Source organism: Sceloporus occidentalis, unplaced genomic scaffold, assembly GCF_023333645.1.
Source record: "Sceloporus occidentalis isolate IW3139 unplaced genomic scaffold, rSceOcc1.0.p SCAF_10, whole genome shotgun sequence".
Lineage (NCBI taxonomy): Eukaryota > Metazoa > Chordata > Lepidosauria > Squamata > Phrynosomatidae > Sceloporus > Sceloporus occidentalis.
In genome coordinates this window covers 28,576,410-28,601,141 of record NW_028316990.1, presented here as the reverse complement: position 1 = coordinate 28,601,141, position 24,732 = coordinate 28,576,410, and the positions used below count along the sequence as shown (strand labels likewise).

The 24,732-nt window shown below is 41.5% G+C and overlaps 1 protein-coding gene across 1 annotated transcript; it reads left to right on the top strand.

The window, feature by feature from the left end:
• Positions 1 to 9: 9 nt before the first annotated feature.
• On the top strand, positions 10 to 24,398 carry LOC149306276 (DNA repair endonuclease XPF-like). Its single transcript, XM_089477067.1, has 11 exons — positions 10 to 217; positions 1,008 to 1,188; positions 2,482 to 2,677; positions 5,354 to 5,561; positions 10,924 to 11,104; positions 12,332 to 12,460; positions 15,676 to 15,786; positions 16,736 to 17,303; positions 20,960 to 21,052; positions 22,157 to 22,269; positions 23,131 to 24,398. Exons 1-11 carry the CDS (start codon positions 38 to 40, stop codon positions 23,862 to 23,864), a joined length of 2,694 nt encoding a protein of 897 aa, XP_089333193.1. The 5' UTR covers positions 10 to 37; the 3' UTR covers positions 23,865 to 24,398.
• Positions 24,399 to 24,732: the final 334 nt, after the last annotated feature.

The window sequence follows — 24,732 nt, the reverse complement described above, 5'->3', positions numbered from 1 at the left end:
CGCCCTTGCTCTTGACAGCGGGTGCCCATCGCCCAAGATGGCGGCTTGGGTGCCTCTGGAGCACGAGAACCAGGTCTTCCTGGAGCTCTTCGGCCAAGACGGGCTGGTCGTCTGCGCCAGAGGCCTCGGCATCGACCGCCTCCTCCTCCGCTTCCTGAGGCTTTATTGCGACCCAGCCAGGCTGGTCCTGGTCCTCAACACCAGCCCTGCAGAGGAGGTCGGTGGCGGAGGAGGGAGGGGGTTGTTGGGGGAGACCGCTTTCAGTTGTTGTCTGACTCATTGGCTATGGAATTCTGGGAGTTGGAGTTTGTTGTGGGGCCCAGAGCGGAGCTCCGCTCCGCTCTGGGCCCACAACAAACTCCAACTCCCAGAATTCCATAGCCAATGAGTCAGACAACAACTGAAAGCGGTGCCAAACCGGGTTACGTCTCCATTGTAAGATCATGCTGCCAACTTCTTCCTTTCAGTGAGCCTCAAAGGTGCTACAAGGTCTCTCTACAGACTGACGCCTTTGAATTGCTCCAGTTTCATGGGTCTCCAGTGGGTCTTCATGACCCGGTGGGTTCCAACCCTCATCATGCAGTTGCCTTGGCAAGATTTAATCAGAGGTTCGTCATTGCTGTTCTCTGAGGCTGTGAGAGTGTGACTTGCCTGAAGTCACCCAATGGGTTTCCATGGCCGAGTCGGGATTTGAACTTGGGTCTCCAGATTCACAGCCCAGCACTCGAACTGCTGTGCCACACTAAGGACATTTCAGGGAAAGACTTGCTGGCTGTCCAAAGAGCCTGGAAAAGTTACTTTTGGGGCCGAGGCACCCAGAATCCTTAGCTACCCAATGAAATGACTTCTTCAGTCCTTTTTTATGGAACTGAATACATTTATATCTCTCTCTTCCTTCACAGCCCTCATGTTTCTTATAGCTTTTGCACATATCCAACCTGTACTTTTCCCCTTTTGTGTTGCATTTACTGTAGTCTAAGTAATTTTGTTTTTGTTTATGTTTTAAGGAGTTTTTTATTGACCAGCTAAGGATCGATAACGCAGTTCATCTTCCTCGCCGTGTCACAAACGAAATTGCAAGCAAAGCTCGCTACGAAGTTTACACTCAAGGAGGAGTCGTCTTTGCAACCAGCCGAATTCTGGTGGTGGATTTTCTGACGGATAGAATACCTTCAGATCTTATCACTGGTAATTAACTGTATGCTGCTGCTGCATGTTATTATTATATTCGTTAATATCCCACTTTCCTCCCAAAATTAGGATACAGAGCAAAATGAAAGGAATGCAGTTAAAAACATACGCAAGTGGACACTGACATAGTATGGTATTAAAGCTCATTAAAAGAATAAAACGCAATTTAAAAGAGAAAAGGCTTTAAAAACAGTACATTTTAAAACAAGTGAAAATCTTAAAACAGTAAATGAAATGAAATTAAATTAAATTTATTTATATACTGCCGTTCCTATGATCACGGCGGTTTACAACAGAATAAAATACAAAATACATCAATACAAGTTACAGACAAGATAAAAACCATATGCTACTATACAACAATAAATCCATCCTTATTCAATCAAATAATAAGACAATCTAAAGATACAATAATTAAATATACAAAACAAGAAAAAACAACAACAGGACATGCGAGGAAGGCATTACAGCCCATGTTCCAGCGAACCCCTAAAAAAGAAACTAACTACGCCCCTCTCCTCTATCTCCCTCCCACGAAAGAGTCCACGACGGCGGGACCAGGCAACAGTCCTTGGCATTCCGCCCTGATGGTATAGGGGCGTGGACAGGGAGCTCTACAGGGGAGCCGGTGGGCCGGCTTTTGTAGGGGCCGCTCCCACCGACCCCGCCCCCCTGGAAAAACGCCGCTGCGGCGGCGAAGAGTCCTCGGGCCGCTCTGCCCGATGGAAAAGGGCGGCGGTGGCGTCCTCTTCGGGGGAGCCGGTGGGCCGGCTTTTGTAGGGGCTGCTCCCACCGGCCCCACCCCCCTGGAAAAACGCCGCTGGGGCGGCGAAGAGTCCTCGGGCTGCTCTGCCCGATGGAAAGGGGCGGCGTCGGCGTCCTCCAATAGGCTCACAATTGTAAAAGAACACTATCTTAATTTGAGTCTTTCTGAATTCATCATTAAATTCCATGGAATTTACCAGATCAGACTATTGTTTTGCTCCAATAATGTGTCCCGTGAATTATGCTTGGGGGGGTTCCTGTCAATTCCCATTTTAAATTCAATTAGTATGTTTAAAATTGTAGCAGTGCTTTCCACTGACATTGTTTTGAAGGCAGAGAAGAAAGAATTATATGAAGGAGGGGAGGGAGAAGCAATTGCATTACAGCTCTGTAGGAATGTGTGTCCAGTTCTTTAACTGGTGAAACTCTGAAACTCCTCTAACTTCTGCAAAATATTGCACCTTGTTCTGTTGGTGTTTCTCTTCCCCTTATGACCTGAGTTTATTGATGTTGTTATCCTGCCAGGCATTTTGGTGTACAAAGCCCATCGAATCATTGAATCTTGCCAAGAAGCTTTTATCTTACGACTGTATCGCCAGAAGAACAAGCAGGGCTTCGTCAAAGCCTTCACGGATAATGCTGTTGCTTTTAATACTGGCTTTTGTCACGTGGAAAGAGTGATGAGAAATCTCTTTGTGAGGAAACTTTACCTCTGGCCAAGGTAAGGCATTCCGCCTTGATTCTTATACAAAGTACAATCAGGAACCTAGTTTGGATGAGGCAATCTGGAATGTAGTTTATGGTAACTGGTTTAAGAACTTGCTCTCCCTTTAGGCTTTACAGACTTCAATTTCTGCTCCAGCATGAAAATGAGAGGCTATTCTGTTTCTGTTTAACCACAGTTGCTGTGTTGTCAGGAACAGGATCCTGAGTTCTCCTCAAATGAAGAGGTGGGAGTTTGAAGAGAGTTAGAGGGATCTCACAAGACCGTCCACTTCCTGGGACCAGACAGTTCCCCACATCCAGAAGTTACATCATTGCCATATGACTCCAATTATGGATCCATCTGATGATGTTTCCACAATTTAAAAAGGATGTTGAGAAACTGGAGCATGTCCAAAGAAGGGAAACTAAAATGGTGAAGGGTCTGGAAACTATGAAGCCCTATAAGGAGCGACTTAGGGATCTGGGGATGTTTAGCCTGGAGAAGAGAAGGTTAAGAAGTGATATGATAGCCCTGTTTAAATCTTTGAAGGGAAGTCATATTGAGGAGGGAGCAAGCTTGTTTTCTGCTGCTCCAGAGAACAGGACCCGGAACAATGGATGCAAAGTGCAGGAAAAGAGATTCCACCTCAACATTAGGAGGAACTTCCTGACAGTAAGGGCTGTTCGACAGTGGAACAAACTCCCTTGGAGTGTTGTGGAGTCTCCTTCCTTAGAGGTCTTTAAACAGTGGCTGGATGGCCATCTGTCGGGTAAGCTTTAATTGAGAGTTCCTGCATGGCAGAATGGGGTTGGACTGAATGGCCCTTGCGGTCACTTCCAACTCTATGATTCTATGATTCTATTCCATATTTAGTCAGTTTGCTAATCAAAATATTGGCCAGGTGAGGCTTATCCGATGCTTTGCTGATAATCAGATTAATAACACCGACAGCATTCCCACTATCTACTAAACTAGGGACCTGATTTTTAAAATTGCAATGTTAATTTAGCAGGATTTGTTCTTGACAAAACCATGTTGGCTCCTACTAGAAGTGCCAACAGCTTGGACCTGATTTTCCCATTCTTAGCACCACTCAGCTCTTAGTGGTGCTGGGAATAGGAAAACCAGATCCAGTATCTAAGGTGCTTACTCTCTTGTGTTGTCTCAAGGCGTTTTGAATCCTTTGACTATGGAAAAGATGGGTTATGAATAAAGTGAATAATGCTTGATTGTTCACTGCAAATCCTGATTTTCCTTGATCCTGCAAAATATTGGCTTTGTGGCTGGTTGTGAAAAACAACTGCAATCTTACAAAGTGAAGTTTTGACTTCTGGCGGCAACAGCACCAGACCCAGCAATGCAAGTGTGCAGACTATTCAATGTGTGCAGTAATCGTAAAGTGTTTTATTTGAAATAAGCAGCCTCCAAAGTATGATTTCTGAAAGTGAGACATTAACATGTAACACAGTTCAGAGTTTAGGCTTAATTATGCTTAATTGAGATCTGAAGCAATTGCTTCTAATCTCACCACCAACATGGAGGAAAATTGGTAAGGTTTGCTTGTACTTTCCTGTCGGACCATGATTTATTCTGATATTGAAAGGCAGCAAGGAGAAAGTGAATCAGTGGCTGTTAACCATGATATGCAGAAATAGTACCCCTGTGATGAGCTGCAATGTACTCCTTAGTACTTGACACTGGGGGGCAGTAGTAACAAGGCATGTTCAGAATTCAGTTTAGTGGATATCCTTCCCATTATGTGGTCCAGTGCACAGTTGTCTCCCCATACAGACCTTCAGGAAAGGGCTGGATTTTTGCATCTTTCTGCATCTGGTAAAGTTAGGGATATTCATCAGGACTGGCATCCCCTTTCTGTAATTTACTTTACATGCTCTTCCACTCTAGGAATACAAGCCTTCAGTGGATTCAAAAAAGCTTTATTCAGTAAATAGTATAGATCACAGTATGTAGTTGTTCTCAGGACTGAACACATTTTACAGTTACAATGTATAAAAGTTCAAACACTTCGCCTGTTAGAAAAGCCTTCATCCCATTTGTCAGCAAATCAAAACATACTGTCTTCCCTGGTCTTACCTCTCTTTCTCCTCACCCCAAGCTAAAGTTTCCCAAAAGACTGACCTTGGTAATTTGCAGCCATACTTCCTCCCCATACATTTGCTCAGGCTGTGACTGGTAGGAAATCTTTTCTTTTTCCAGCATCACCACTAAGATAATATACCCCATCATCCTGCATTAATACACCCACAGCATTAATAATAAATACACGCATAGCAATTAAGCAATGAATACCGGCAGAGCAATTAAGCATGGCAGGACCATTATCTGGATCATGATCATGACACTTTCCCTGCAAAGAATATACCAAAGATGGAGGAAGAGCCTTAGCTCACTGGAAAGGCCATGTTTTGAATGCAAAAGAACCCTGCATTCAAAAGATTCGGTAGTAAGTGGGAATGTCCTCTTGCCTCAGACCTTGGACAGCAGCTGCCAGATAGAGGAGATGACATTGGAATAGATGGGCAAATATTCTGAGCTGGTGTAAGGTAGCTTCCTGTATGCCTACATCTCTTTTTGCAAAGCTTTTGAAAAAGAGAGGTAGGATTTGCATTAATAAAAACACACAACTTCCCCAGTGCCTTTCTGTTATATCTGTCTTTTTCTCCTCCTCAGATTTCATGCTGTGGTGCACTCCTTTTTAGAGCAGCACAAGCCTGAAGTGGTTGAGATGCATGTCACCATGACCCCAGCCATGCGTGCCATCCAGAGTTCCATACTGGACATCCTGAATGCATGTGTACGGGAACTGAAGCACTGTAACCCTGCTCTGGAAGCAGAGGATTTATCACTAGAAAACGCTATTGGCAAGGCATTTGACAAGGTAGGTTTTTCCCCCCTGTTTGATATAGATTGTGAAGGGTTTTTCTCATGAGCTTGCAGTCTTTCCCTTGCCCTTCTTTTCCTTAAAGCCAGTGCAAGCAACACAACCTTCATGTGGCATCCCACTGCCATTACACCATGCTTGTGGGTCTGCATTTACAATCTGTGATTATGACTACTGCTTTGTTAAGAAAGTTACAAGAGCCCTGATGGATCAGACCAAAGGCCTGGCTAGGCTAAAGCAAGTTACATTTCTGGACAACCTCAGCATGGCTGGGAGATTCTGGATATTATCCAGAAAGGTAACTTTCCCAGGTTTAGACCCATTCCCATATCCTGCTTCCAACCATGGCCAAGCTGGTGTTTCAAGGGTGGTCCAGAAGCAAGAGAAGAGTACAGTAGTCTTCTTTCATTGTTTGCCCCAAGAACTAATGTGCCAAGGTACCATGCCTCTGAACCTGGGAATTCTGTTTCGCTATTGTGGCTAAAAAGAACTGAAGAAGACCTCAGTTAGATCAATCCAAGGTCTCATTTTGTTTCCATCTTTTATTCTCTCACCAGCCACACAATGCCTTCGGAAGCCCCAAAGGTGGACATGAGTACAATAATATTCTCACAGTCATGTTCTCTAGTCTGTTCAGATACATATTGTCTCCGATACTGAAAACAGCATTTACCCATGATGATCAGTAGCTACTAGTAGTCTTATCATCTCCCAGTTAGTCTAATATCCTTTTAAAGCTTATTTAGTTGGTGCACAATATATGGTACATATATATTTTGGGAGTGTCCTTAACTTATTATCTGTCCTGAATCTCCCAATCTTCTTTGGGTGATCCAGAGTTCTGACATGATGGGTCTTTTTTTTCCTGGACCCCTACAATGTCTACATTTCAGAATTAATGCAGTTTCACACCATCTTAACCATCATGGCTCCATCCTGTGGAATCTCAGGATGTGTAGCTTATTGTTCCATCACAGCTCTCTGACTGAGAAGGCTAAATAGCTCACAAAACTACAAATCTCTAAACTGCCATGGCAGTTAAAGCAGTGTCAAACTGTATTAATTCTTCTGTGTAGATGCAGCCCTGGATTCATCTGCTCTTAAACCTCAGCAGATATACACTCAGCAGTCTGTGGTTGTTCAGTGATGCATGGATTGTTGTGAAGTTATTATAAACATGAGACGATCCTCATCTACCAGGACTTGGCTGCCGCATTGAAAATGCACTCTCATTTCAGAATCCCATTTCAGACAAAGGACTCAGCTAGTTCAGAAGGAGAACAGAGCAGTGAAATATTTCTGTTGACTATAGGCCAGATTACAAAACACCACACAGCGTCTGGCAATCATACATTCATTAATGGCATGTTCCCTGGACTTCATTAACTTGGTGACCAGCCATCCAGATTGCTCATCTGTTTCTTTTGGAAAGAGATAATGTGATCCTTTCTTTTTGTGAAGGGTTTTGCATGTCACAGGCACAATGCAGAGGAGATTCTCCAACTGAACTTTTCTCCCTTCCCACCAGCTGTGTTTTGTTTAAGGGAGGAATTTTATTTTGTTCAAGCCTCTTTTTTTTAATGGAGGACTTAGACATCTGCTAATAGTTCAGCTGTGTGTGGGGCTTTTTTAATGTAAAATAATGTTTTATGAGCTCTCTTAAGTATCTGGCTCGCTTATCTTATGTTTGTTAACAATGAAATAAACATTCTCTTGTTTGAGCATTGTGTTCCAGGATTGTAATATTCTTGATATTGTTCTTTGTTGGTATTGTTCTTTGTTTTAAAAAATTAAATCCATATATCTGAATTAAATTTAATCAGGTGAACCTTGGAAGTTAAGAACAAAAACCAGGCATGGAACCAAGCATGACAGCAAATGATAGCATATGGCCTTCCCGATACTGCTGAGATGCAACTCCCAGCATCCCTCTCCACTGGTTATGCAAGCTAGGGCTGATGAGCTTTGCAGTTCACAATCTGGAGGGACATATGTTCTCTGTAAAGTTGTGTAAAAATGACTAAATGCAGCTCTTGGGTCTCTTGCTTTGATTCATGTTACAATACTAGGAGGGGAACATGCAGGCCCTTCTTTTCCCTCCATACTCTTTTTCTTTTTCAACACCAGAAATGTTTTTCTTGAGTGTTATGGGTAAAGAATTGGATAGTGAATATGGGTTGATTCTTAGATATATGTTAGCGGCGGCAACAATATTGCTCCCTCAAACATGGACATGGATGGAAGCACTGGCAACATTAGAATGGATGGCGAAGGTTGCTGAGCTGGCCCAAATTACCAAATTAACATGAGTTTTAAATGATAAGCCAATTGATAGTTGTTTGAAAATGTGGAAACCACTTACAGATTTTTTTAATACATAAAAATCTAATGATGTCATAATTCATATTTTTGGTTATTAATTATCTTAATAAATTTATTTACTTAGCTCTGTAATGGTTGATTAATATATCTTTCCTTTGGATTTTGCTTTTTGTTTGAGTTTAGATTGGGGGATGAGAGTCATTTGTGTTTTAGGTTTAGTTGCTTACTGGTTAGGATATTCATTTAATTGTGTTTACTGTTATAGTTTAGACTTTTGGTATACTGTTTAGTTTGATGTCTAATATATCCCTCCACATTTGCTGAGATTAGAGGCACAGGACCCCTGTGAATGTGGAAAAACTACAATTAACAAAAACACTATGTTTTTACCTGAGAGAACACCTCTCTAGGAATCTCTGGGTCCTCCAGTGCAACTCTGGGGTCGACATCTGCCAGATATTGACCATAGAATTGTGCTGGAGGAGCTACAAATTCCTAGTGGATGTCCTCTCTAGGAATCTCTAGTTCCTTCAGTGTGACCTTTGGTTAAAGTTAACTTTAGAGTTGCACTGGAGGACCTAGATATTCCTAGAGAGAACAGAATAATCAAATCCATGGGTAATCAAAGCCGCAAAAGTCAAAGCCGTAACTGTGCAAGGACAAGTTTAAGTATATGTATATATATGTGTGTTATTTTTTCTATTTTCTTCTTTTTTTCTGTTTCTTATGTTGTATTTATGTTGTTTCCTATATTGTAATCATACTAAAGCGGGGGGGGGGGGGGGAGAAACCCTGCATCCAATGTTCCATCAGAGCTACTGTGCATATCTCTGTATGTCTTTCCCTAAAGGATGAGTAAATCTTAGGGGAAGTGCTTCTGACTGCAAAATGTGCAAGAGGGAAGATTTAACACCCAACTCATGTTGCTTATTGCCATGGTCATGATCTGGATCAAAGTAGAAAACAGGGCAGGAGATGCATTGAACCATTTTAAAAACTGGGAAATCTCTTCTCAGGCTTTCACATCTAGCTTGGCTCTGATGTTTTTCACTTCCAAGCACATTATTTGAACAATGCAGATGGTTGCTTGTTGTGTACTGCCTTATAATAAACTGCAGAGTTCTCATAATTGTTTGGAATGTGACTGCTTGGATCCAAGGCACCAAGCAGTGAAAGCCAGCACAAGCTTCAGCAGCTTCCTTGCACCAGAGATTTGCTGCTCAGGGTGAGGAGAAAACTCTGAAGTTTGGCCTTTATAGGTCTTAATGGGAAGGAATTGGCCTTTGGGAGGTCAGATTGGCTGGCACTGCAGTCTAGATGGCACCCTTGAAAGACTGAGCTCATTGAATTGCTGTGGAGATCCAAGTGTTGGTGGCGCAGAAGGTCAGCTCCCAAAGCTTTGCTGCTGAGAGCCCTGATTGGGTATCACCCACACACCTGGCACCATGTAGATGAGCATGGGCTTCATTCTTTCTAGCTAACTTGCACATTCATATCTCTGGAAATAATTGTTGTTGTTGTTGTTGTTATTATTATTATTATTATTATTTGTCCTTTTCCCAAAACTGGGACTTAGAGTGGCTTACAAGATTAAAACAGTATGTAGAGAGATCTTGTAGCACCTTTGAGACTGACTGAAATAAAGAAGTTGGCAGCATGAGCTTTCATAGACTTCAGTCTACTTCCTCAGATGCATGTAGACTCAAGTCTATGAAAGCTCATGCTGCCAGCTTCTTTCTTTCAGTCTCAAAGGTGCTACAATATCTCTCTACATACTGATTCTGCAGACTAACACAGCTATATCTTTGAAGATTAAAACAGTACAATTAAAAGCATAGAAAAGTGTTTCAATAAAACAGAATTAAATTATTACAATACTAAAACGGATTGCATATAAAAGAATATAATATAGTTAAAAAGATAAAATGTTTAAAATACATTTAAAAGGATACAGCGCCCAGCCTGTTGTTTAAAAACTTTCTGTTTCAAATGCCTGTCTGAACAGGAAGGTCTTTGCTTGCCGGCGAAAGGATAACAAGGAAGGGGCCATTCTGATCTCTCTAGGAAGGGAGTTCCAGCGTCTAGGGGCAGCCATGGAAAAGGCCCTCTCTTGTGTCCCCACCAACTGTACTTGCAATGGTGGTGGGCCAGAGAAAAGGGCCTCTCCTGAAGATCTCAGAGCCCAGGTTGGCTCATAGAGGGAGATACGGTCTGCCAAATACCCTGGACCTGAGCCATATAGGGCTTTATAGGCCTACACACTCACATATTAGTGAATATACAGTTGTTCCTCCATATTCGCTAGGGTTAGGGGAACAAGACCCCTGTGAATATGGAAAAACTGCAAATAACAAAAACACTGTTTTACCTGAGAGGACACCTCTCTAGAAATCTCTAGGTCCTCCAGTGCAACTCTGTGGTCAATGTCCAACATACACTGACCATAGAATGGCACTGGAGTAGCTACAGATGGTCTTTCAGTGCAACTTTTAGTTAAAGTTGACCACAGAGTTGCACTGGAGAACCTAGAGAGAACATATTAATGAAATCCGTGAATAATCAAATCCGCAAATATGGAGATATGACTGTAGATTGTTTCCTTCAAAACTCATTAGGTGATACCTTAATAATATAAGAATATCAGGATGCAATCCCCATCAAAATACCTGTTGATTTTTAGATTGGACAATAATGTAATAGGGCATGAATGTTAAGACGGAGAAGAATGAAGGGTGAGAAGCAGAAACAGAAAATTCACTCAGGTTCAGCTACCTCAAAACCTAGCCTATGGCTCTTACCGAAGCTCCTCTTTTTTTCTTTCTGAACTTGCTGTGGTCATGTTGCTGCTTAGAGTTCATAAAGTCTGTTGTATAACGTCAGTTGTGTTTGTGCGGGTTAAACATTTTCCTTTAAAAAATTAATATTCTGGGATTCAAGTTCTACAGTTAATCTGCTAGATGTCAGGAAGATTGCAAAGGTTCAAGTCCGTATCATCATGACACATGCTACCCATTTTCTCCCAACTTTATATTTCTAGACAATTCGCCACTATTTAGATCCAGTTTGGCACCAGCTCGGAACGAAAACAAAATCTTTGGTCCAAGACTTGACTGTCCTCCGTACTTTGCTGTGGTATTTGACTCAGTACGATTGCGTCACTTTCCTTAACCTTCTAGAGTCCTTACGAGCGTCTGAAAAAGCCTTTGGTCGCAATTCAGGTAGTAGCTGCAGAGTTTTCTTTTTTAAAAAAACAAATCTGTCAGTAGAACTGTAAAAAGTGAATTTTTAACCTAAATAACAACTAAACACCTACTTCTCTTTCTGAGTATTTTCATCCAGACATAAGGATGTAGGATTTATTGACAGTGAATAAATTCAGCCTCCCACTTAGCTTCTGTTCCTTGAAAATATGCAGTGTTTGCATCAAAAGCCTGAGTTGCTGTTTTTGCTTAGATCATTCATTACATAACAAGAATTTAGCCAATGAAAGAAGGAAAAGGTCAGGACATGGAACCTGGACACAGGAATAACCAAAGATATTGGCCAGAAGTTTAAATTATTAGCACGTCTGGTACTATTTGTAGAGATGGTTTATATAGATAGTTTATACAACCAGCAGAATTAAGTGATAAAGCAGTTTTCTGAAATACGTTAGCTACAAGATAGTGATTTGCTCATGGCTACACAATAAGCTTCATTGTGAAGTGGACTTAGGCCTCACCATTCCACTTCTGATGTTTTATCCTCCTTTTCATGTCCTCTTTCTTGACGTGCTAAGTAACAGTATTGAGACTGGAACCCTTAATTGTATCAATACTTAAAATCTTTCAAGAGACCAAGGTAGCATCCACACTGCAAAAATAATCCGATTTGACCCCATGTTAACTGTCATGGCCCAATACTATGGACTTCTGGGAACACTACTTTACCAGAGCTTTGTTCTGGTGCCACAACAAACTACAGTCCCCGAATTCCATAGCACTGAGCCATGGCAGTTAAAGTGGTGTCAAATCAGATTATTTCTGCAGTGCGGATGCAGCCTTTGAAGGCACCCCATTTAATTGGACAATGCTCAATACCTTTGAAACTTGTGGGTTGTAGCCTCTGTTTCAGTTGATTCATACTCATTCAGTGTTACACCAGAGGAAGGGTTGTCTCTCTAAAATTAGAGCCTTCAATGACAAATACTAACACTGTCTAATAATTTTACAAGTGTGTTCTTTTTCTTCAAAATTATTTTACTTATGTAGATTTTAATAAATTTTAATTTAAATATGTATATTTGAAGTAAATACAGTATTTTACAAGTGATAGGATTTAAGAGTTCAGTAGTTAGGCTAGGTATCTAAACATACACCAATGTATGTATGAATGTGTATTGTACATATGTATATGAGTGTGTGTGTGTGTGCATATGTACCTGTATGTCCCTTTTTGTCTTCTAGGTTGGCTTTTTCTTGATTCCAGTACATCAATGTTTCTAAATGCTCGATCCAGAGTTTATTGCCTTACCGATGGTAATGGAAATAAGAAAAGAAAAATCTCTGAAAAAACAGATGTAAAGGAAGAAAATGGTATGAGATTTTTTTCTAATTTGTAATATAAAAATGACTATGTAAATTTCATGTTACAAGGTGAAAGACCCAAGTCCCTTCCTAAAGGAGCTTACAGTGTACTTCTAGTGTTGTTACTTTATTTTTTCAGAACATTTTTGAGAGGAAGGAAACAAAGAGTCTAGCTTCATGTTGTCAATTAGTAAAATTATTCAAATTGAGCACTTGATTGTACAGTCAGCTCTCCGTTTTTGTGGGGGATCCGTTCCAGACCCCCCCACCACCACAAAAACTGAGATTTGCAGATATTCAAGCCCCGTAGGCTTCAATGGGGTGCGCGCGGGGGGCATGCGCCGCAGGAGCATGCTCCATTGAAAATGATGGAGGTCATCCCTCCGTGAATATTCAAGACCGCAGATCTCAAGTCCTCGAGAAAGGAGGGGCGGCTGTAAATTCTGCAGATCCAAGGTTGGCTTTCTTTTATGAATGCGTTCAAGACGAGATTTTACTTATGCATAATTTTTACTTATTGACAAGATTTTTACTTATGCATCACAACAAATTAAGGAAACTTAGCGATGGCTCAAATTTTATGGGATATTGCAAGTTGACAAACCATAATGGGATGCCAAACCAGAATGAGAAATTATGTAGATACAAGTGTATTTATTATTTATGGCTGGTGCTAAGAATTGTTTGACATAACGGTTTTAAAGACAAAGAACATAGTTTGGGGGTAAACCACCTGATGTGCTTCAGAACATCCTGGGTTTAATCTCCAGAATCTCTGCCTAAGAGTCTTATGTAAGAGGGTTGTTCATGTGTTATATTTCAAGTCACTACCAGTGAGTACTGGTCTTGATGGACCCATGGGGTTTTCTTTGCAAGATTTGTGCAGAGGAGGTTTGCCGTTGCCTTCCTAACTGTGTGAGACTGGGAAGCTGTATGTTGGGTGTGCTTTGATTGTGAGTTGCTGAATGGCAAGGGGTTGGACTAGATGGCCCTTGTGGTCTCTTTCAACTCTACGATTCTATGAGTCTACCTTTTTATAAGGCTGCTTTCTATATCTCCTTAAACAAAGAAAGTCACTTCACAACTTACTGTGGGATGAATTTGCAGCTTCTGGGCAATGTGGAGCAGCAGGTGCCATGCAAGCAATAACACTGGGTTAGCTGTTCTTCCCAACATGCTTGTTGGGGTTTTATGGACTTTGGAAAGCAGCAGCAAACACCAGCCAATGAAATTCAAATTTATCAGCTGGTGGACAGGACCAGAATCACCTGTCTGCAGGTTTCACTTTGGTCAGGTGATCAAGTACATACACTTCAGCTTTTCTGCATTCCTCAGTTGGCCTTAGGGCTTTGTCGCATCTACTCTCCCTTTGTTTTTAATTTGTTCCTCTTGTCACAGTTGGGCAGTTTATCACAGTATGTGAACCCAGGAGGTGGGGAGTCTGTTATTGGGATCTAGAAGATCTAGGAATACGAGTAGATAACAGGTTGAACATGTTATGAAGCAGCTAAAAAAGCCAATGCAGTTCTGGGCTGCATCAATAGAAGTATAGTGTCTAGATCAAGGGAAGTAAGAGTACCACTCTATTCTGCTTTGGTCAGGCCTCGCCTGGAATAACACTGTGTCCAGTTCTGGGCACCACAATTCAAAAAGGATATTGAGAACTGGAGTGTGTCCAGAGGAGGGCGACCAAAATGATGAAGGGTCTGGAAATCATAAAGCCTTATGAGGAGCAACTTAGGTTAAGAGGTGATAGGATACCCCTGTTTAAATATTTGAAGTGGTGTCATATTGAGGATGGAGCAAACTTGTTTTCTGCAGCTCCAGAGACCAGGACATGGAGCAACGGATTCAAGTGACAGGAAAACAGATTCCACCTCAAGATTACAAAGAATCTCCTGACACTAAGAACTGTTTGAGAGTGGAACGCAGTTCCTTGGAGTGTGGCAGCATCTCCTTTGGAGGCTTTTAAACAGAGGTTGGATGGCCATCTGTTGGGGATGCTTTGATCCGGTGGTCCTGCATGGCAGGAGGTTAGACAGGATGGCTCTTGGAGTCTCTTCCAACTCTGTGTTTCTACTGTTGGAAGCTGATGCCAAGCTCAGGAAGATCTGTCTTTGCCACATCCCTAGGTGGCAAGGAACAATGCAGTGGTAGCCACTCATGTAGAGTCACATCCCTGTTATCCTGTAGCCTGGCAAATAGGCAGATTGGGTCTGTTGATGTCTGGATCCAGACCCTTGTGAGTGCCAAGCCTATGTGCAGCTGTAACTAATAAAGCTATGGCCTATTTCGTTCCAACTACATGTTTGTTTGGTGTTCTTTGGAAGTGGACAGGACTCAGCCCCGAGTCTGCAGTAGTTGCAGCCAGCCAAAGAGGCTGCTAAATCATGGAGACGACAATGAATGAAGGATGAAAACAAGCAAACTGTTGTAACTTATCTTTGCTTTGGAAGGTCAGACAGTTGTTTGAGCTGAATCTATAGTTAACACATATTATGTAGTCTTCAAGCAGTCCTGCAGAAAGCATGACCGTCTAGACCAGGAGTAGGCAACCTGCGGCCCGCGGGCCGGATGCGGCCCGGCAAGGCCTTGGGACCGGCCCCTGCCCGGTCCTGCCACCGATTGCCGCCGGAGCTTTTGGCCTATCAGGAGGAGGCGGGCAAGGGGGGGCAAGTGGCAGGCAAGGGGAACAAGCGGCGGGCAAGGGGGGCAGTTGTCTATAGAAGCCTCCGAAACATGCATTTATATTAACGTTTTTTAAAAATCAGCAAATTTTTTTACATGTCCTCCATTTTTTTTTTTTTTAAAAAAAGTGTCCTCCATTTGAAAAATTTGTCCTACATTTGTCCTGGTTTATTTATTTATTTAATTTTTTTTAAAAAAAATTATTTATTTATTTATTTTTTGGCTTCGGCCCCCCAGTTGTCTGAGGGACAGCAACCCGGCCCCCGGCTCAAAAAGGTTGCCTACCCCTGGTCTAGACTCTAGATGCTGTTGGGTTGCAATCCCCATTAGCTAACTTAGCCAACATAGCCACTGTTGGTGATGCTAGGAGTTGTAGTCTCACCACATATTTGCCATCCCTGCCTCAATGTATGTGTTTTGATCCTTGCATAACTTACATATGACAGGCTGATTGCCCAGTTCTTGTAAAACATCCAGGAAATTCATAACAGGAAACACTTTAATTTTATTCCCTGTCTTCTTTTTTTGTATTTCAGAACAGAAAAGGGAGCTGGTCTTGGAAAGCAACCCAAAGTGGGAGGCACTCAGGAATGTGCTGAAGGAGATTGAAGCGGAGAACGCAAACAGTGACGCTCTGGGTGGGCCAGGTGAGGAGTAGTAATACTAAGAGGCAATATATACTTGGACTGAGAGACATAACAAGGCAAATACATCTGAAGGCAGAATGTTCCACTGTCAAACAATGTGTGCTGGATTGTCCAGGACATTCTTCCTAATTTTCTGTTGAAATCTTTTTTGCAATCAGTTGTTCTGGGCTGCAGGCTGTGTAGCACAGCAGTGGAATATTATTTTAGTAGGGTAGTAAAAAGAAAATCTTCCACTCTCCTCTACCACTTCTGAAGTCTCTTTACTCCCCAAGCATCAGATATCAAGCCTCAAACAGTGTTGTTGTTATGCCCTCTCAAGTCATTCCTAACTTATGGTGACCCTGAGATATAATAGGGTTTCCTTGGTAAGACTTGTTCAGAGAGGATTTACCTCTGATCTCCTCTGAGGCTGAGAGAGTGTGACTTGCTCAAGTGGAATTCCTGTTTGTGTGTGTAGTTTTTCCCCCATCCTGGAAGACTGAAATTCGTCCCATAAGGCTTAGTTACTGCCAGGCATTGCTTTAAGCTAAAATGTGCCAGTATTTTGGTATCACTATTTTGTGTTGGGCTGTCTTTCTACCAAAATACGGTCTCCCAGGAACGTTCTCAGAAAATGAATTTGACCCTTGAGCTGAAAGCGATCCCCAGTCTTGTGTTGCACAATGAGCCATCACTATCCCATTTTGATGTATGTCCTGGATTTTTATCTTTCTCTCTGTCTAGCAGTGAGGCTAGACTAGGGGACCAGTTTCCAGAATTCCATAGCATTGCAACATGGCAGTTAAAGTGGTGTCAAATCAGATTATTTCTGCAGTGCAGATGCAGTCTTTGAAGGCACCCAATTAAATCGGACAGTGCTCAACACTTTTGAAACCTGTGGGTTGTAGGCTCTGTTTCAGTTGATCTTTATACCATGCTATAATCATAAGCACTGCTTCTTGTATTTCAGGGCGAGTGCTTATCTGTGCCAGTGATGACCGCACTTGTGCTCAGCTTAAAGAGTACATCACAACTGGAGCTGAAGCTTTTTTAATGAGGCTTTACAGCAAAACATTTGGAAAGTGCAAAGATGGACCTGATGACTGCCTCAAGGGCAGACAAGGAGCTAAGTGCCAGGGAGACAATCCCAGGGAACCTTGCTCCAAGGAAGCCAAAAAAGAATCTTCTAAGTCAAGGAAGAGGAAAATGAAGGCAGCACTCACCTTAACACAAATGTTAAGCAAAGAGGAGCAGACAAACATCATGGAGGAGCAAGAAGACTCCAATGAATTAAATAGCAGTGATGAAACCAAACCTGATGACCTCCATCTGAATTTGTCTTCCTCAGATGTCTTTTATGGGATCTTAAAGGAACCACTAACTGTTATTCATCCATTGAATGGGGGTGGAGACCCTTATGCCCTCACTCGCATCTTACACGAGGTGGAACCAAGATACATTGTGCTGTATGATGCAGAGCTCACATTTGTTCGCCAGCTGGAAATTTACAAGGCAAGCAGACCTGGGATGCCTTTGAGGTATGCTAAGTTTGGGAGGGGCTACGAAAGGGACTATTTTAATTATATGTGTATTCAGATCTATTTAGGTCTATACACTTTAAAGGAAAATTAATCATGCCCTTTGTTCTAAAAGAAGCTGGTTTTATGGCCTGTAGAAATTTATTTTATTTGTATTAAAGATTCTGTCCTATCCTTCTAGTGTTTACGTACCAGTCAGATTGTTTAACAGCAACTAAATGCAATAAATTAAAGATATAGTAAAAATAAAACAATAAAACAATAAAACACAATCAAGAGAGTGCTGGACTAGCCATTTAGGGTAAGGAATTGCAGAATTTTGGTGTGGCTACTGAGAAGGCCCCTTTTTAAATAGAATCATAGAATCGTAGAGTTGGAAGAGACCCCAAGGGCCATCTAGTCCAACCCCCTGTCATGCAGGAAGACAGAATCAGAGCACCCCCAAAAGATGGCCATCCAGCCTCTGTTTAAAAACCTCCAAAGAAGGAGACTCTGCCGTTCTCTAAAGAGCGTGTTTCACTGTCAAACAGCTCTTACCGTCAGGAAATTCTTCCTAATATTTAGGTGGTAGAATTCAAAGACATAGCTGTGTTTGTCTAGAAAATCAGTATGCAATGGATTCTTGTAGCATCCTTGAGACAAACTGAAAGAAGTTGGTAGCATGAGCTTTCATAGACTTCAGCCTACTTCCTCAGATGCCTGTTTTAGGTGGAATCCCATTTCCTGGAGTTTGAAACCATTGCTCTGTGTCCGAGTCTTTGAAGCAGCAGCAAACAAGCTTGCTCCATTCTCAACATGATATTCTTTCAAATATTTAAACATGACTGTCATGCCACCTGTTCACATGAGCTAAGTGTTCATAAATGGGTTATTTTGCATAACTTATCACAATAGCGATGGGAAGGAACTAGGAATCATGTGGGTGGGTTACACAAGCTGTTGCAGCCTCTCCTTCCTACTGTCACGAGTTGAGGATCTCTAATTATCGCTTAGGCAATAAATGTATATCAGTCAGTCAATCAATAAATCAACTTTACTATGATCATAGCTCAGTCATAAAAGGACAAAAGCAGAGCATAATGGAAAATAAAAGTAAAAAGCAGCTCCAAGATACAGAGATATCACTATATATACATAGGTGGCAGCTTCATAGTGGCATTAATTGTTGTTTGAGAGAGTCGTGGTGGGATTTGATGAATTTATCCTATGGAAATTGCTAGCATACAGAACTTTGAGTCCTTCAGCACAGATACTTTAGAGGAATCTGAAAGAAGAAGGGAGGTATAAAAGCTATCAGATCTGCCTGGGAACTTTTCCAAGATCGGATCTATAAAATGAGAACAAATATTCTTAAACAGGATGTGATCAATTGTTTCAGCCATGCCTGACTGGCAGGGACTGATACCCTGAGATTCTGAGAAAATTAACTCTTTAAGATTAGATCAGATTTCACAAAGTCTTGATTGGGAACCCTATGAGGGAAGATTATCATTAATGATCAGAAGACTGCCGTGATTGAAGTTGACAATACAAACCAGCGTGCATTGATGGGTCTAATTTAACCATTGCTGCCTGAAGGCTTGTGGAAATGGGCAGAATTAGTCCTCTTTTAGCTCTTCACCTCTTCCCCCCAAAATATCACTTGTGATTAGTCCATCAGTGAGATGTGTGATACAAGACTGAATCTGTTGGAGCAGAACAGTGTCGAACATGCCTAAATAATTAGTGAGATTGCAATGTTCCAAGAAAGGAGTCTGATAGTGCTGTTAAGCACTGAATGTCACTCTAAGATCTATGGGTTTTCCCTCACATTTGGAACACCATGAGACACATCTCTGATAGACTGGGCTTGGATTTATCATCCAAAGAAATGAATTGGCCAATTGTTGGGGGAAAGTCCGAGAGAAGCGGTTGTGCTTCAAACTACAGGAAAAGAGATTCAATGTAAAGATTATGAAGAACTTCCTGACAGTAAGAGCTATTTGACAGTGAAACACGCTGCCCCGGGGTGTGGTTGAGTCTCCTTTGGAGGTTTTTAAACAGAGTTTGGATGGCCATCTATTAGGAGGGCTTTGATTGTGTATTCCTGTATGACAGAGGCTTGGACTGGATGGCTCTTGTGGTCTTGTCCAACTCTATGATTGTATGATCTTGTCTCAAGGGCTGGAGGGATGTTACTAGTCAGGGTGGAAGAACAGCACAGATTGTCCTGGGATATATTAGAATTATATTTTTTTCTCCAAGACCCGCACCTGTCATGATGGAGTTACACTTAGTCTTCTCATAAAATAGAGAGTGAGTTATTTCCACTAGTGTCACAGCTGTCTGTAACTGATCTATACAGCCATTTACAATGGCAGCATCATTGATCTTATTGCTTTCCTCCTTTGTATCCTCAAAATTAAATAGGACTCTTGGAGATAGCAGTTTTGTCAGAAAGGATTGAAGTCTGATCTGCAGTTGAGGATTTCAGCAAGGTAGATTTCATTGCCAGCTCATTCAGGTGTCTTGAGTGTATTGCAGCAGATTCAGATGCATGGTTGGTGTTGGTCCAGGGAGCATTTCAACTGTGTTCTTTCAGAGGCGAAGCATTTGGCATATTTTCTGGAAGAGAAAAAGGTTATGAGGTGGAGCCTCTGAGCATAAATTTTGTAATGAGTTCTTAAGATCCTTCAGTGTAGATGCAATAGTCTCCTGTTTCTCTGAAAAAGACAGTTTTAAAGAGTTAAGAGAGCTTTTCAGTGCTAACAGAGATGGACTCTTCAGCTTGCCAAGGACAGTTTGAAGTTCAGCTGCTCTTTTATCAGATCATTGATATGAGGCTGACATTTGAGTGTTGGCTGCCTGCAAAGTCTGTTGTCTGTAATAGAGGCTGAATTGTTGTGAAGTTGTCTATATCATTTAACACTAAAGATCTGACAAACTCTTCTTGGAAAACTCTGGTTATGGAGATTTCAGAAAAGGAGAGAAACCTTTGCATTCTTACTAGCATCAGAATTGCTGGCTGGGCAAAAGACAGAACTCTTATCCCAAAACATGTTTCTCAAAGCTTTTCAACTTCATCTAAATCAATAAGGTGAGGTTCCAAGTGTAGTATTTGGGACAGTTAGTATATAATAACTCTTCTGGATGCCCAACAACCTCGATTCAAGTGATTATTTGCAATATACAATACAGCTTGGTTATTTAGCAATAGGCATCTCATTCCTCAAAATATTGCCTCTTCTTAATGGTGCAGATTTTGCTCTTCTGGATAAGTGAGCTGTAATTGTTTGCTGTGCCAAGTGCGTGTCTGCCCTGGAATCACTTCTCAACCTGGTTCTTCATTTTAGTCTGTGGTTACTCAGATTCCTAGGTACCGAGGACCCACTGTACTTAATTCAGAAGTAAATTTCAGTGAGTTCAGTAACATGAAGTACTTTGAAATGTGTTTGGACAAATACAGTTAGGACTTCAGGACTGTTGGTACTATTCCCCTGCCCCTAAATTTGGGGAGAGAGATGCTATCAAATCATCTAGATTTCAACAGGGTTGTTACTTTTTTAAAAGATATAGACAAATTACTTAGGTTGAGAACACAAAAATGGCTAGGTTGTAAGTATTTAGGGGTTTGCCCTGTCTTTTAGAATTTGGATCTTTGCATCTTGTTTTTGCAGGGTTTATTTTCTTATCTATGGAGGTTCGACAGAAGAACAACGCTACTTGACCACACTAAGGAAAGAGAAGGAAGCCTTTGAAAAACTTATTCGGTAATGTGTACCTTACATGCTACCCTCATAAACATTAGCCTTTCCTAATTTCACATCAGACCATGATGTGTTATCACAAAGTGCCTTCTCGTGGCAACCTTCCTTCTCTAGGAATTAGGGGGATTACCTAGTGATAACAGCAGCCCAAGGTACATTTGGGACTGTATGTAACTGCCATTTAAAGTTCTCCCGGAGTCCCTGACATGGCATTACCCTGGGTATTGTGGTATCCAGTGTTGCTCAAAACTTGGGCTAGAATTTTTTTTACAAGAAGCTAGCTACTCATGCCAAGCCTCTGGAATCAAATTATTGTTTCGGTTCTCATAGAACCACTTCCTTTTTACAGCTGGCATTGTAAACTAACTGCAAGAGTTCCCATTTTTAAAGAACTGTTTCCAACCATTTGAAAGGCAGAGAGCATATTGGGTATCTTTTTGTTGCTATGGAGCTCTGAGCTTTGGCTTGTATCCTCTCTACTTTCCCTCACTATGTGTTTCCAAGGTAACAAAACTTATGTAAGTATTTAAATAACACGCAGAATTGTCATATAATTATATAATAAAAATCCTAACATTTACAAAGGGGAAAGGTTTGGTTATATCCTGTGCAAGCTAGGGAAATTGCTTTGAATCTGGAAATAGCAGGAGAGTTGTGAAGGTCAAGGTCTGGAGCCACTTATTCTCCCTGCATTTGTCCCCTTGCATGGGAACTCTGGGACCCTTTTTGTGTGCTGTCTGGAGTTTCATCATGGAGGGAAAATGAGAAATAAATACTTGTCTGTCATTCACACAGTTGCCCACAGCTAACTGGTGTATGCACCTATCAGTGTCAGTTTGAATTGTTGGTTTATCACAACCTTTCCCAACTCAAGTTTCTTCTGAACTGGATGTTGGACTATAGTTCCCATGAGCCCGCCATCCCTGTACTGTTTGGGACCGTTGAAAATTGTGGTTCAGCACATCTGGAGGGTGCTAGCTTGGAGAAAGTGTTCAGCAACTCCAGCAAGAAAGTTCTAGAGTTTCAACATTAAAACCAACAGTGAAGGTGTATGAATAGTTTCTGTTCCTAACTGGGGGGTTTTCTATCCAATTTCCATACCACCAGAGAGAAGGCTAGCATGGTTATCCCTGAGGAAAGAGAAGGTAGAGATGAAACTTGTTTGGATCTGGGAAGAAATGCTACTCCAGCTGCTATTTCTACAGACACACGAAAAGCAGGTTAGTGGTTGAGATCTCTGAGGCCATCTTGTCTTCTCTGACTAGTAGCAGTTCTTCAAGCCCTTTCCTATCGTTTGCTTTCTGGTTTTCTTTTAAAACTGATTCTGGAAGGGATTGAACCTGGTGCCTTGTGAAGATAAAACAGGTACTTAGCCACTTTGCTGTGGGCCCCTTTCTGCCATGCAAACACTTTGACCAGCCAGATGAAGTCTAAATGGTATGTCGATAAAGAACAGAAGCTACAATTTATATTAGGTGTTTTGCTTCATAGTAGAATATTGCTAACACTATCCAGTCCTCCCCGTACCATTCTTCTGGCTGTTTGAGAATCTTATTTTTACCAGTAAATAATAAATATTTATTACAATAAATAAACAAATAAATATGTCTTAGTGGAGGCATTTCAACTTTTTAGAATGGAAGCCTGTATGATGTAGTGTTGGATTAAGATTCTGAGACCAGAAGTTAAATCCCCAGCCATAGAAACCCACAGGGTGACTTTGGGCAAGTCACACTCTCTCAGCTTAAGAGGAAGGTAATGGCAAACCTCCTCTGAAGAAATCTTGCAAAGGATATCCTAGGATAAGGTTGACCATATGTCACAGTTGATTTGAAGGCACATAACAACAAAACCTATTCTCAAGTTGGCAAGCCACCAAAACATGGTGTCATTGGTGAGGTAGTGGTATATCCGGCAAGCCCAAAGGATAAGATGTGAACCTTAGGAGGGCCAGATTTGGCCTGAGGATCTGTGGTTCCCCAGCCCTTTTCTGTCCTCAAATCACTTGTTCCAAACTTCTCACTAGTTCCCTTGCTCCATCTGCTTATGATGTTCATTAATGCTATCACCACTTTTGTCAGGTGGCCAGGAACAGAAAGAAGTACAGCAAAGCATTGTTGTGGACATGCGTGAATTTCGCAGTGAGCTTCCATCTTTGATCCACCGTCGTGGCATTGATATAGAACCTGTGACCTTGGAAGTGGGCGACTACATTCTCACGCCTGACATTTGTGTGGAACGGAAAAGTATCAGTGATCTAATTGGCTCCCTGAATAACGGAAGGCTGTATTCTCAGTGCATCTCCATGTCTCGGTATTATAAGCGGCCTGTCCTTCTCATAGAGTTTGACCCCAGTAAATCCTTTTCTCTCACTCCTCGGGCTTCTCTGTTTCAGGAGATATCTAATAATGACATTACTTCCAAACTCACTCTGCTTACCCTTCATTTCCCCCGGCTTCGTCTACTTTGGTGTCCCTCTCCTTATGCCACTGCTGAATTATTTGAGGAACTGAAGCAAAACCGACCCCAGCCTGATGCAGCAACAGCCATAGCTATCACTGCAGATTCAGAAAACCTCCCTGAATTGGACAAATACAACTCAGGCCCCCAAGACTTCCTTCTGAAACTTCCCGGTGTGAGCACCAAAAACTGTCTGGCCATAATGAATCATGTTAAGAGTATTGCAGAACTGGTAACTTTTTCTCAAGACAAGTTGGCTGAACTCCTGGGCAATACTGCCAGTGCCAAGCAGCTTTATGAATTCATCCACTTGCCCTTTACAGAAGCAGTTTCTCAAGGAAAAATAAAGAGGTGACGAATTGCTTTAAGCCCTTGAGGGTTTATCATATTGCTATCATGTCTAAAGATTGATGTACACATCCAGAAAAAACTATGTGCAATGATTGTCTTAGTACTGTTCCACTTTGGAAGGCTTATGATGGTGTTAACATGTTTTAATACTTTCCCTACTAGAAGCTCCCTGCCTTTTGAAAGCTGTAACGTAGGGAAGAATAGCCTTCTCCTTGGTCTGCTGGATTGTAGCACCCAAGGGTTTGTTTTTAAAGTGATGGGGTGGGGATGGGTTGGCCATTTGAATTTTCTCTTTCACTGTATTCTCTTTTAGGGAATGAAAATTGGTTCTGACTTTTAACTTGCTCTGGAAGTATTTTTGTAGAAGGGGAGGATTATGCTAGAGCCTTAAATTATTTATCCTATGATTATTTTGTAGGTTAGACATACTTTATGAATCCATTCATTGCTTGTACTGATTTTTTGCCAATATTTTATTTAACACAAGGGAAGATCTCCTTTTTTCCCCTTCTCAATTTAACTTGGGACTTACATAACACAAATGCTGCAATAAATCTTAAATTAACAACTGCATATAACAGTCTAAGTTTGCCTGAACTGAGTGGGAGGAGTGATGTAAGTAGCCTTGTTCTTCAGTATAAGTTCTTTTTCAGTGTAATTTTTCCATTCAGGATCTGTTTTACTTTCACCTCATTACAGTGTGTGTGTGTGTGTGTGTGTATGAACACTGGTAAATATTGCTGGCCATTGACTTAGGAGGTTTTCAAAGAGAAAACAGAGTCATGGCTAAGGATAGACCTATTAACTTCAACATTAATAGTAACTGCAGAAAGATGCTGCAATGTTTCTCTTTCCATCCTGTCTTCCTTTCT